A 13,502-nucleotide genomic window follows, 5' to 3' on the forward strand; every position below is an offset into this window, starting at 1 on the left:
TCGACGTCGCCTTACCTCTCTTTGTAGATCCTTGCCAACTTCTTGTTGATGCTGGCTTTCTTTTTTAAGTTGCTTTAAACAATTTTGAAGTGCTTCTATTACTCCTGGATTTGATGAGTTTTTGTCTCCATTAGACTCCGGAGTATCTTTTGGTGTAGCGTCCGCATTTTTGTGCGGCGTTCTGTCCTCTAGATCTGAATCATGGTCGTCCGCCATGATGATGGGATGACTTCCAGGTCCCCGGCAACGGCGCCAATGTTCCGAGGGTTACCTGAAACTGTAGGCCGATCTCGGATGAGATCTTCTGTACTAGTTGGAGATGACGTCTCCGGTTGGCTGGTGGCGGCCGGAGCTGTTGTGTCCGACTGGTTGGACTGGCTTCACTTCTGATCCTTGGTCACCGGAGGGTGGGGGGTACCTACAAGAGACTCTGATGCTTAAGTTAGCACGGGCATTAAGCAGGTTTATTGTAGAATCAGAGTATGAGTTATACCTGGGTGCTCCAGTGTATTTATAGTGGTTGTAGAGTGACCTTTCTAGATAAGATAAGTTAGTTATCTTATCTTATCTTTATCTTTGAGTTGAGGTCAGCTTATCTTCAAGGGAATCGCCCTTATCTCTATAGGCTTGGACGGCCTGTGGATTTGGGTCGTGTTCCTCTATTTGGGCCCTTTATTTGGGCTTCCTGTCGATTTGACCGACCTCTTTGAGAAGAGGTCGGATAGTCTGACCTGAAGAGGTCGGTCACTTTTGTCGCCAATCATCCCAGATTGGGTAGCTCGACCCAGGGTATGAACAATTATTAAAGTATCAACAAAGTCATCATCTATTTTTTTGTCTATTTTAAATTTAAAAAGCGACAAGAATGTCGTTGATTTTTTGTCTATTTTAAATTAAAAAGCGACAACATTGTCGTCGATTTTAATAGCTATATTTTTTATTCATTTTTTATTTGAAAATAGTAGACAATTAATACCAATAAATTTTTAAATATAAAAATAAAATTTATACTAAAGATTAAAAAATGAGGCAAATAAATTTTTGAAGAATATTCTATTATTATGTATCAATATGATGCCTAATAATATTGATTCACAAGAAGAAAACTATACATATAAAAATACTGAAATACATGTAAAATTAAATAACAAAACAACTTCCAAACTTTTTCCCATTATGTGTGCTAATTATGAAACTTTACATATAAAAATACTGAAATAAGGTGAAGAGAACTACTAGCTTACAAGACCCAAGAACTTAAACCAAACTTCAAAAAGGTTTTGATGAAAAGGAACAAAGCTTTGGGCTTCAAAGTTCAAACACTACATGTTATAGTTTCCAATCTATGGGATCTATTCCCCTTTTCTCCAGAAGCTGGTTTGTGCGAGAGAAGTGCCTGCTCAGATGGATTCAGAATACACAAGATAGAAAGTAAGCATGAAAACTGGTTTAGGGGGATGATAAATAGATAACTGATTAACGTGGTTTTCAAAATATTTTTTTAGTAATATATGAGATCTACGTCTCTATTCATTTAAGTGGAAACCAAGATATGGCTCAATGTGTCAGCGGAACAGAATATGAAACAGCTATTTCAGATCACCTGCCATGAAGATGAATAATGAAAACCAGTGGTGGAGTAGGAGAAAAGTGAAAAATGTTTTTTAATACAATAATGCCAAGTTGATGAAAGAGATTAAAAGAATGTTCGTATTTTAGACTGTGATGACTAAATATATTTGCACTCTCCACTTAATCAACCAAGCATGATGCTAACACTTACAACTTCCACTTTAGAACTCTGCAGGTCCTATTATAGAGCAGTAGTATTGTGTACATTATTTACCAATTCAGAAGTTCTTCTTGCGCTCATTATTTACCAAATTAACACAATTAAATTATACTTCAAAACAACCTTACCTGCACCCAAATAAGCCTCTATTTGCAGACAAGCCATAAGGAAGTGCAGCTTGAAGTATATGATGTTTTGTTGCATCAATTAACCTGAGTATGCACTCAATACAAGCTCATCAACAAGTTTTGCAGAAATTATCTTTCAAGCAAGGAAAGAAAATAGTCCAAATTAGTTTATAGAAACTCTTCTGGGAGCAGCTTATAGTTTTATACATTATAGATGTACATTTGCATAAAAAAACATGCTTGTCATCTATTTCTGAAAAAGAGACAATAAATACTTGAAGTTTAATCTTTTTTGATCAAGCTGACTACATAAACCCAGGATGCCGACTCTACATTTAGTTTCTAAAGCTTGTAAGCTTTTAGTGTGTTATACAATAGAGGTAGTACCTAGATTTCTCCTGAGCAGAGTTGCCCCACAACAGAAAGACAACACCTTCCCTTTTCTGTGAGATTGTTTTTATAACAGCATTAGTAAATTATTCCCATCCCTTTTTTGCATGAGAGTTTGCTTGATGTTTCCTGACTAAATTCACAAAGTATTTGTTAAAAGTCAACACTTCAGTACAAGCATAAAACACTAAAGATAGGTAAGAACAATATCCCACTAGATTAATCTGCAAATAACATAGCAAAAAATAGTACACATATAACTAAACAAAATAACTGATTGCACGTTCATTAAAATAACTGATTGCACGTCCACTAAAATAATAGCACACCATCCTAATTTGGTTGCCATCTCCAAATCTAGAATACTTTGATTTGTAGAGACCTGAAAATGGAAAAGAAAATAGTTGTTATTAACCTTACATTTCTCTTAACTCTAATTAGTCCTTAGAAACATTTCAACTTCCAGAATGATGATAGACCCTCTTCAGCTACTGTACAATAAACCACAACCTCTAAACTTGAATATTGGGAGTTTGGGACTCTATGAGAAAAAAAAAGGGGTATTGGGACTCTTGATAGAAATGGAATGTGCGATGTTATCTCAATTCTCAAGTTCAAATAACTTGGTTACTGGTAAATCAATTTGCCAAGAAAATCATGTCACAATACAAAGACAGTTGATGGTGCATTGTCAATTTCTCATTCAGCCTACAATAACATTAGTCGCAAGGAATGTACTTTAATTAAATTAATGTGACAAGGATAATAGAAAGTAACAATACTAATAAAAATAATTGTTCTTAAAATACTAAAATGGAAGTCAGATTTTTTTCCCTCCAAAGAAATGCAGCAGAGCATGGTCGCATTTTACTTTGGTTCATTAGAAAAAGAGCAGGCACTAGGCCAGAAAAAACAACACACATACCGACCCTGCATATGCTTCACCTTTGCAAAAAAAAACGTGATTACAATGAGTAAAAATTAGAAATTGAATATTGAAGCATCTTCAACGAAAACAAGGATCAAACAGTTCATCTCAATATCCAAAGAAGTGGTTATACTTAGGAATGAAAGAGCCCTACAAGCACAGGAAGCAAGATCTAGCAAATACATAATACTAGACTGAAAACACAGTAACAACATGGTCATCAATGTCAAAACAACATCTATCTTTTGTGATCGATCTTAACTCGCTGGAATGTTAGATAAATGTTTCATGTTTCTTCAATGCAATTAATTATGTATGTCTATGTCTATATTATTCCCAATGTAATTAAACTGATCTTAACATTTAGGATTCGTAACAATAAAATTGCATATAGCAAAGTCTAGATTGACATGCAAGAAACAGCAACAACTTCACTTACCAATTCGAGCAAGACGATTTATCTATCGAGGGATGGAGCTTCTGAACTTTAATTTATCCATCAAACATCTCCCATCATTTTGGTGAGACGATCGCCACTCTCGCCAACGGAGATGTTGAGGACAAGCTTCTGAGGTGAAATGGAGAAAGCAGAAATTGAGGTAAAATGTAACCTGTGAATTAGGGGGAAACGAGTGAGGCGGGGAATAAGAGCGGGGGTAATTTATTGTTGATAAAAATCGACAGAAAAGTCGTCGATTTTAGTTAAAAAATAAATTAACATCCTGACTGTCGATTTTATATAATAGATCTAACACCATTCATTTAATTTTTGCAAAGAATCTCTATCATTTAAATTTATCGACAATAGGGGCCGTCGATATTATAAATATTAAAATAGACGAAGTATTTGTCGATTTTAAAGAAAAATCATTTTCACCCTATTTACAGTCGACGTTACGACGATAATATTAAAGTCGCCAAAAAAATAGACGACTTTGTCGTCGATTTTAATATTTTTATTTCTGAATTATTTTTTTATTGTATCGACGAAAAACTATCGAAAAATATCGACATTAAATCTAGCCGTCAATTTTTGGCATCGATAATTATAATGTTTTTTGTAGTGTCTACAAATTCAACTAAACACAACTTTTTCTTAACATAAAATTTTATCATATAAAATTTATAATTCTTGACTCTTCTAGCATATTTCAGTCAATATAAAGTCTAGCATGTTGGCATCAATTTTGTACCCCTGCAAATATAAACAATGAAAACCAAAATTAAAAAATAACACATAACATTATCTCCATCCGAGTAAAAATTAAGTTAGAACTTACAAGTTAAAATTAACTAATTCTTTAAGAATCTATTCTCAAAGTTCAAAACTAGCCAATCAAGAATGCAAATTATCAAGAATTACAAATTCAATATATAAACTTGGGCTAATTAATCACAATTCAATCACAACTTAGTGAGCAAAGTTATTAAATTTACATAAGTATCAATTGTCAAACAATCACTACAAAACACAATTTTCACCAAAATCTTCATAACAAATATACTTGAATTTTTTTATGCTTTTACACTCATAAAGTTCCATAATGAGGTTTATGTCAAAATACAAGATAAGAACATAGAGAAGCACCTAAACACTATCAAGTAAAACATAAATGGTAAGGTAACTTGGCCTTGTATTTCCAACAATCTTCTATTACACATAAAAAGGAAAATACAGAGAAATAATATATTGATCATTACCAGTTGCTATGATACTCTCACCCAGTGCGAGGATAGCCCCAGGTGGACTCATGAAACAGATTTTAGGTGCAGTCGTTTGAAACTGCATATACATATGAAATAATAATAAAAAAAGGGAATCTTGTCAAGACATATAGCTAAGTTATCCTATTGATTTAAAATCATAACATATATCAATAATCAATTAATATAGTGGTATCGAATTGTTCTCCTGCAAACTATTACAAAGTAAGTAAGAAACAAAGAATACGCAATTGAGTTCAAAGCCGAAGTAACTCAATAGTAACAAAAACTAGAAATGGGGAAAAGGAAATGCTAAAAGAGGGGAATAAATAAATAGTTTTAGATATTCACTCTAGCTTGAAAGCTACGTAGGATTTAATGGTGTTTTTAATCCTGATAGCACTCCTAACCTGTTTGCCTGGCTCATCTACAGAAGATAGCAAGGAACGATTAGACATCCACATAACACAAGGATTAGATTGAGCAATCATCCACAACATCAGCACAAAGAATCGTATCTATTGGATAAAGATCAAAATCACGCATTGAGCAAAAAAATATGAACACGAGCAGTGTGTGACGTCAACACATGCTGAATTGCTGAGACAGGAAGACGCAACAGAAGCACAAAGAACTTGCAATCTTTTTGCTAACTATCTCATTTATTAAACCTATTACTTTCAGACTTTATGGTTGAGACTTGTCAATCAGAAACATCCATAGGATTTACCTGATGATAAGTAGGCTAAACTGTACAAAGTATTTAATCTTCCATAGCATGTACATTAGGGTGTCACATTGTTAACATGAAAATTTAACGTCCTAAAAGAGAAAACATGAATACAGAAAAGCATTCAAGGCACACAAAATGGATGGACCTATTTTGTTATAATTTATAAAGGTAAATGTACGTTAGCAGGAATTCATGTTGAATGCTTATCTGCCAACTTTTCATCTAAATCAAATTCTCAAGTTCCAACATCATAACAAGCATGAAAAATTTGCTACCAAATTTTCAATAAAAACAATAAGATTAGCAACGTACTTGACCTGTGCAAATTAGACACCTCTGCAATAGTTTTTCTCATCTTTGAGGTCTCTCGATTGATCTGAGTCTCAATGGCGCGAAGCCTTCTAGAATGTTCAGCAACTTGGCTTTCTTTTCTCAGCACTGTTCTCCTATGAGCCGCTACTCTCCTCTCCTTGTCTCTCTCAAACTTAACCACGAAAAATAAAATCAAATCAACAAAATAAGAATAACTTTATGAATACCTAGATATTAAAATTACACCAAATAAAAAAGTAGCTCAGAATTTTAGATAGAAATAAAAAATTGAACTTCACAGAACTTATCAGTGAACCATTAGTAGCAAAGGTCTCGATTGGTACCAGTGGCAAGTTACAACAGTTGAGAATTGAATGAAGTTGCAGCGGCAAGGAAGACGGCCATGACGGCAGCAGCAACCCACTTTCTGCAACGACGGCAACAGAAGCTTCGCTGGCAGTGAGTGTGGTTCGACGGTGGTGACGCGGATGACTCCCTTCCTTTCTTGTCATTCTTCCTCCTCTCCTCTACTCAGATCGGCATCGACGGCGGTGAGGGGAACTGCGGGACGTTACGTGTGATGGCGGCAACAGCAACTTGAACAGTGACGGTTCGAGCTTGATGGAAGGCAGAACGGCGATGGCAAGGCACGAACGATGGTGACTCTAGGCAGCAACCCCTCCTTCGCGAGTTGTCCCTCTCTGCGCGAGCTCTCTCTTGTGGACAGCACAGCGGTGACTCTCTCCTCTGGGCTCGACAGTTTGGTGGCGGCGGAACGGGCTGGGTGCGGCGGCAACAAGCGGGCAACTCTCTTCTCTTCTCTTCCCTCGTTGATCTCTGCGTGGGTGGGTTTGTTGTGAAGTGTGTGTGTGTTTCGTCGAAAGGGGGGTTTGTGTGGCTTAAGGAGCTGGGTTAGGGGAAATTAGGGTTTTTTTTTGTTTAATTTGAGAATTTTGGAATTTAGGATTAGAAATTAAAGATTTTATAAAGGAATAAGGATAAATATGAATAGATATTTTGATAAAATTAGAGGGTTGAATTATTTTAAAATTAAATATACTCTATTAAAAATATTGAAAAATATTATTTATCAACATAGTACTTAGTTTAATTAATTATTTTTAATTTAAATTATAAAATAAAAATATAAAATAACCAATTACAATAAAATTCACAAAAATATTAATTAACTTAACTCTAAATATTCATAAAACTAATTTAATTACTTTAGATTAGTTTCTAAAAATATAGAATTCAAATTAATAAAATAAACCATAATTTATTTATAATAGAAATTAAGTTTAATTACTCTGTTGGTTCCTATAGTTTCGCAAAATTTTTAATTAGGTCCCTATACTTTTTTTTTCTTTTAATTGGGTTCCTGCACTAAATTTTTTTTTATTTAGGTCCCTTTTGGCAGTAATTGGCTTAATTGTATAGGGACCCAACTAAAAAAAATAGTGTAGGGACTCAAATAAAAGGGAAAAAAAAGTGTAGGGACCCAATTAAAAAAATAAATTGGTGCAAGGACTCGATTAAAAGAAAAAAAGTATAGGGACCTAATTAAAAATTAACTATAGGGAATAACATAGTAATTAAACCTATAAATTATTTAAATTAAACAATATAATTCTTCCATTACTAAATTTTAATCTCTATCATGCAAAATATTGAATTATAATAAAATTACATAAGAATCTTGTTTAATATAAAAATCAGCCGAACAGATGCTTTGTGACAAAAATTTTTATATTTTGTGACAAACAAAAAACTTGTTACAAACAATATTGAATTTTGTAACAAATTATATTGTTGTCACAAAACATTATTATTATTATGTAACAATTACTAATTTTTGTTACAAATGTTCTATTTTCTTGTAGTGTTGTATTGGAGTTGGGTGTGTTATCCTTGGTTGTGAAAGACAGTGACAAACAAATCAGATGGTCAGATTTAGGAAACCAAAAATTGGACTTTCCTATTTAGATTTTCTAAATTTTTAAAATTCTTTTTCACAAAATCTACCCTCATATTTGGATTTTTTTGAATTTTTCAAAATTCTTTGAGAAAACCTACTCTCAGATTTAGGTTTTCTGCAACTTTATTTTTCTTTTCAAAAAACCTATCCACCGATTTGTTTCTCCTTTAAAATAAAAAACTAACCCTACATAAATCGAAGGTTCAATTTGATTTTCCCATAAATTTGAATTTACTTTGTCAAAAATTGGACATTCGGTTTGTTCGTGCCAGCCAAATTTGAGCCTCCGATTTGCAATTGGAAATTAAAAAAAATCCATATTAATAACGAACACCACTAATCCATAATTGAGCATAACACATGCTCATTCTCTTTTACTATAAAATTGAGCCTTTAAAATTACCTAACCTTAAGCCTTTTAAACTTCTCAGTTTTTACCCACTTGCTAAAATTGATGTAATTGAAGAAATTAAAAATACCTCCACCCATATTTTATTTCCATGAGCTATCCATTTAAGAGTACATATCTGATAGATATTTGACAACAATCATATCTTTATTACAAGTTGGCTTACAAATAATAACTACCTTATTTTTCTTTAACAGATCATGGAATGAGTTATTTATCAAGGCCCAATCTACAGAACTACAATATTGAGAGACAAAATAAATCATATGCAGAAGAGCATCAAGGTAAAATTGTGTTGTTTAAGCAGTTCTCAATTCCATATCATGTTTAAATTGAATTAAATTAAAAAGTGAGGAACATTTTCCAACTTTGTTTCGGTTCACACATACAAATAGTTGACTTGCTACCTTCTGCCTTACTAACAAAATCATAATATTACATTCCAGGAGAACCAGACCAGCAGCACGATATTCATAATGACTCAGAACCAATGCCACACGGTTAACAGCAAAAAGAATTATTCCTGCTTTTTTCAAAATAGCCCTATACAATTTCAAACTCATTATATTTTTCATATCACGGGTTATCTAGACCTTGGAGATTCGAATTTCAAATGCCGACATTGTGGAGCTGAGTTTTGGTATCAAGAACAAATTAACAAAAGCTATAATGCAAGGAATCCAACTTTCACTTTGTGTTATCGTCAGGGCCAAGTTGAATTACCTAAATTACAGGAAGCGCCTCAAATATTGAATGATCTAATTTTTTGTTGTGATGCAAAGGCTACTCACTTTCAAAAAAACACGCGCACATACAATAGTATGTTTGCTTTACGTTCATTGGGTGGCAAAATAGATAGATGGTCCTCCTACATTTATATTACATGGTCAAAATTATCATTTAATGGGACGCTTATTACCAAAAGAGGGAAGTCAGCAAAATTTGTACAACTTTACATCTATGATACACAAAATGAGATCAAAAATCGCTGTTCCATTCTTAGGTATTAATTTAGTATTACTTCAATCTTGCCTCTATTTATTAAGCTTTATTTCATAGTGAGCATAATTTATACACAACAAAACCAACCAATGGAATTTGGAGATCATATCTAATGTTATTGAAATGCTGGATCAACATAACATTCTTGCAAAAAGTTTTCGCATGGTACGAGACGTAATTAGAACTAATCGACAAACTAATGTTCGTTTACGGCTTATTGGAAAAAGGGGCAAAGATGGAAGGCGATATAATCTACCATCTGTTGATGAGGTTGCAGGTTTAGTTGTTGGAGATTTTGATTCAAATACAAAAGAAAGAGATATTATTATCAAAACAAAATCTGGCCAACTTCAACGAATTTCAGAACTCAACCCATCATATTTAGGATTACAATATCCTTTACTATTTCTTTATGGTGAAGACGGGTGGAGAGAAAACATCCTTTTAAACAAATTGCCAAAAAATTCTACATAGGAAATCTCCTACGTTACCATGAGGGATTTTTTTGCATTTAGAATCCAGCATAGACCAAGTCATGAAGGTATTTTGTTGTATTCTCGACGACTTTTTCAACAGCTTTTAGTTGATGCATTCTCAATGGTTGAAGCGGCTAGACTTAAATATGTATACTCAAAGCAAAGACAATTCAGAGCTGAAATCTATAAAGGTCTGAAAGATGCAATTCTGAACGGTGAAACTGAGGCATCGTCACTAGGCAAGCGCATTGTTTTACCTGTAACATTCACAGGGGGACCACGATATATGATTCAGAATTACCAAGATGCAATGGCAATTTGTAGGTCAATTAGTTATCTAGATTTATTTACAACAGTAACCTGCAACCCCCAGTGGGAAGAATTGAAGCACTATTATAAGGAAAAGAATTTAAAACCTGAAGATAGACCAGACATGGTTTGTAGATTATTCAGGGCAAAGTTGATCATACTCACCAAAGATATCCAAAAGAATAGAATTTTTGGTACATGAAGGGCAGGTAATACTCCAAACTCTCGCTTTTCATGGGAAAATGTTAACTATTTCAATCCATTATAATACAATCATACTTAATGCATATCTATTATTGCAGTTATATATGCTATTGAGTTTCAGAAGCGTGGATTACCGCATGCACATATACTACTATTTCTTGCGCAAGAGAAAAAATTCCCTGGTCCTAATGACATAGACAACATTATCTCAGTAGAAATTCCAAATCAGAATCTGGATCTAGAATACTATCAGACAATTAAGGCTTTTATGATGCATGGACCCCGTGGAATTGCAAACAAAAATTCACCTTGCATGGAGATGGTGTTTGCACCCGACATTTTCCTAAAAAATTTGTACAATTTACCACGATCAATCAAAATGGATATCCACTTTATAGACGTCAAAATGACGGTCATACCATTGAGGTTTCAGGTATTCTTTTGGATAATCATTATGTTGTGCCACATAATAAGTTCTTATTAATGAAGTATGGTACTCATATCAATGTTGAATGGTGCAATCAATAAAGATTGATAAAGTATCTTTTTAAGTATGTTAACAAAAGGAAGTGATCGAGTCACGGCTTCTTTTTATTCAACTTCAACGCTTCCCAATTCTAATTCAATCATAGATGAAGTGAAAATGTATTATGATTGTCGGTATATCTCTCTATGTGAATCTGCTTGGAGAATATTTGCATTTGGTATTCACTGTAGAAGACCTTCAGTTGAACGGTTAAGCTTTCACTTGCCCGATGAACAACTAGTTATCTTTGAAGATCAAGACAATTTGCAAAGAACTCTTGATAAAGAAACAATTAAAGAATCCATGTTCATAGCTTGGTTTCAAGCAAACACAGAGTATGAGGCAGCTAGACAATTAACTTATAACAATTTTCCGACTGAATTTTTTTGGAAACGCAGCCTTAGAATATGGGAGCCTAGGAAAACAAACACTGTTATTGGTAGATTATTCTTTGTCCCTCCATCTGCAGGTGAATTATACTATTTAAGAATGTTACTCAACATTGTTAAAGGGTCAAGAAGCTATGAAGAACTTTGGTCTTTCAATGATGTTGTTTATCCTACATTCAGAGATGCATCTTACACGCGTGGTTTACTTGATGATGATCAAGAATACATTAATTCTATTGAAGAAGCAAGTCATTGGAGTTCTGGATTTATCTGAGAAAGTTGTTTGCAAATCTTTTGTGGTCAAATTCAATGACTCGGCCTGAAGTAGTTTGGCAAAAATGTTGGACTTTACTTTTAGATGGGATACTACATAATCATATAGCTATGTTCAATTTACCATGTTTGAACTTATTCTTTAATATATTTTGCTGCAACTTTCTTCATCAAATGTCCACATGATATCATTTATTATGTTATTAATATCAAAATTGTTGAAACTTTTTAGCAAATATAAATGTCACAATGTACAATCAAATGTCTTAAGGTGTTTTTAGGGTGAATTTTCTAATACTCATTTTCAATTTTAATTGCAGATTTGGTTTTATCAAATGATGAATTATCAGAGCTTACTCTAATAGAGATTGAACAAATACTTAACAGCAATGGCAAAATACTTCGAGAATATGCAACAATGCGATTTCCCAACATGGATAACATCCACAGCATGAGACGTGGCTCTTTGCAAAACAAATTAATATTGGATGAACTCCGTTATGATCGAGTTATGTTGGCTGAGCAACACAAGCAATTTTTATCACAAATGACAACAGAACAAAAATATGTATATGACCCAAATCCTTCAAGCTGTCAATTCAGATATGGGTATGGAGCTACAGGAAAGACTTTCATTTGGAATACTATCTCAACTGCTCTTAGATCAAAGGGTCAAAAAGTCCTAACAGTTGCTTCAAATGGAATAGCTTCACTCTTGCTACCTGGAGGAAGAACAGCTCATTCCAGGTTTGCAATCCCCCTAACTCCTGATGAATATTCCACCTATAATATAAAACAATGAAGCCCACTAGCTTAGTCAATTTTGGCAACCAGACTTATTATTTGGGATAAAGCACCAATGATGAATAAATTTTTCTTTGAAGCACTAGATCAAACTATGAGAGACTTGCTTCAGCACATAAATCATTCAAGTTTACAGTTGCCATTTGGGGGGAAAACAGTCGTCTTTGGTGGTGATTTTAGGCAAATCCTCCCAGTGATAACAAAGGTATCTAGACAAGATATTGTTAATGCATCGATTAATTCCTCTTATCTATGACATGAATGCAAGTTATTAAGTTTAACTCAGAATATAAGATTAAGGTCTTCAATAGAAGATGAAAGCGTAAGAGAACAAAAAGAATTTGCACAGTGGATCCTTGATTTAGGAGATGGAAAGCTTGCTCATTCAGAAGATGGATACAGTGTGGTCCCTATACCACCTGAACTCTTAATTACAAATTTTAATGACCCAATTCCTACAATTGTTGAAGCTACATATAGTGACTACCTAAAGGATCCCACAAAGTTCAGGAATTTGCATGGCCGTACTATTTTGGCTCCAACAGTCAACATTGTTGAACGGGTTAATGATTATATGATAGCTTTAAATAAAAATGAAAAAAAAGTTTATCTCAACTCCGATTCACCTTCCTTTAAAGAAAGTGCAGCAGACAATCTGGCATCAATGCACACTCCAGAATTTTTGGCAACTATTAAATCTCCCGGACTTCGAAATCATGAGCTTTGCTTTAGGCAAGGCTGTCCTGTCATGCTTATTAGAAATATTGATCATTCAGTAGTCCTTTGTAATGGTACTAGATTAGTTATCACAAGGCTTGGCAACAAAGTTATCGAAGCAGAAGTCTTATTATGATCAAATATTGGTGAAAAGGTTTTCATACCTAGGATGACATTAACTCCTTCGGATACAAAACTGCCATTTAAGTTTCAACGAAGGCAATTCCCTTTGATGCTCTCATATGCCATGACTATAAATAAAAGTCAAGGACAATCATTGGATTATGTTGGGTTACTCCTTAAACAGCCAGTATTCACACATGGCCAACTATATGTTACAGTATCAAGAATTACTAATAAATATGGACTGAAGATTGTTATTTCTCATGACAATTCAAATAATTACACTAAAACCAACAATGTCGTTT

At 33.7% G+C, this 13,502-nt stretch overlaps 1 protein-coding gene and 1 long non-coding RNA gene across 2 annotated transcripts; one reads left to right on the forward strand and one right to left on the reverse strand.

Moving 5' to 3' along the window:
* Positions 1-1,302: 1,302 nt before the first annotated feature.
* On the reverse strand, positions 1,303-3,797 carry LOC148561735 (uncharacterized). The gene is made up of 5 exons (XR_015885783.1): positions 3,678-3,797; positions 2,640-2,692; positions 2,308-2,443; positions 1,921-2,004; positions 1,303-1,396 (listed from the first exon to the last, which is right to left on the reverse strand). It is a non-coding gene; the product is annotated as an uncharacterized LOC148561735 (long non-coding RNA).
* A 6,071-nt stretch (positions 3,798-9,868) lies between these two features.
* LOC148561736 (uncharacterized) lies at positions 9,869-13,210 on the forward strand. The gene is made up of 7 exons (XM_088490787.1): positions 9,869-10,355; positions 10,464-10,791; positions 11,290-11,360; positions 11,403-11,528; positions 11,874-12,300; positions 12,388-12,562; positions 12,644-13,210. Exons 1-7 carry the CDS (start codon positions 9,869-9,871, stop codon positions 13,208-13,210), a joined length of 2,181 nt encoding a protein of 726 aa, XP_088346913.1.
* The last annotated feature ends 292 nt before the right edge of the window (positions 13,211-13,502 follow it).

Source organism: Arachis ipaensis, chromosome B6 (assembly GCF_059453495.1).
Source record: "Arachis ipaensis isolate K30076 ecotype BB chromosome B6, ASM5945349v1, whole genome shotgun sequence".
Taxonomy (NCBI): domain Eukaryota; kingdom Viridiplantae; phylum Streptophyta; class Magnoliopsida; order Fabales; family Fabaceae; genus Arachis; species Arachis ipaensis.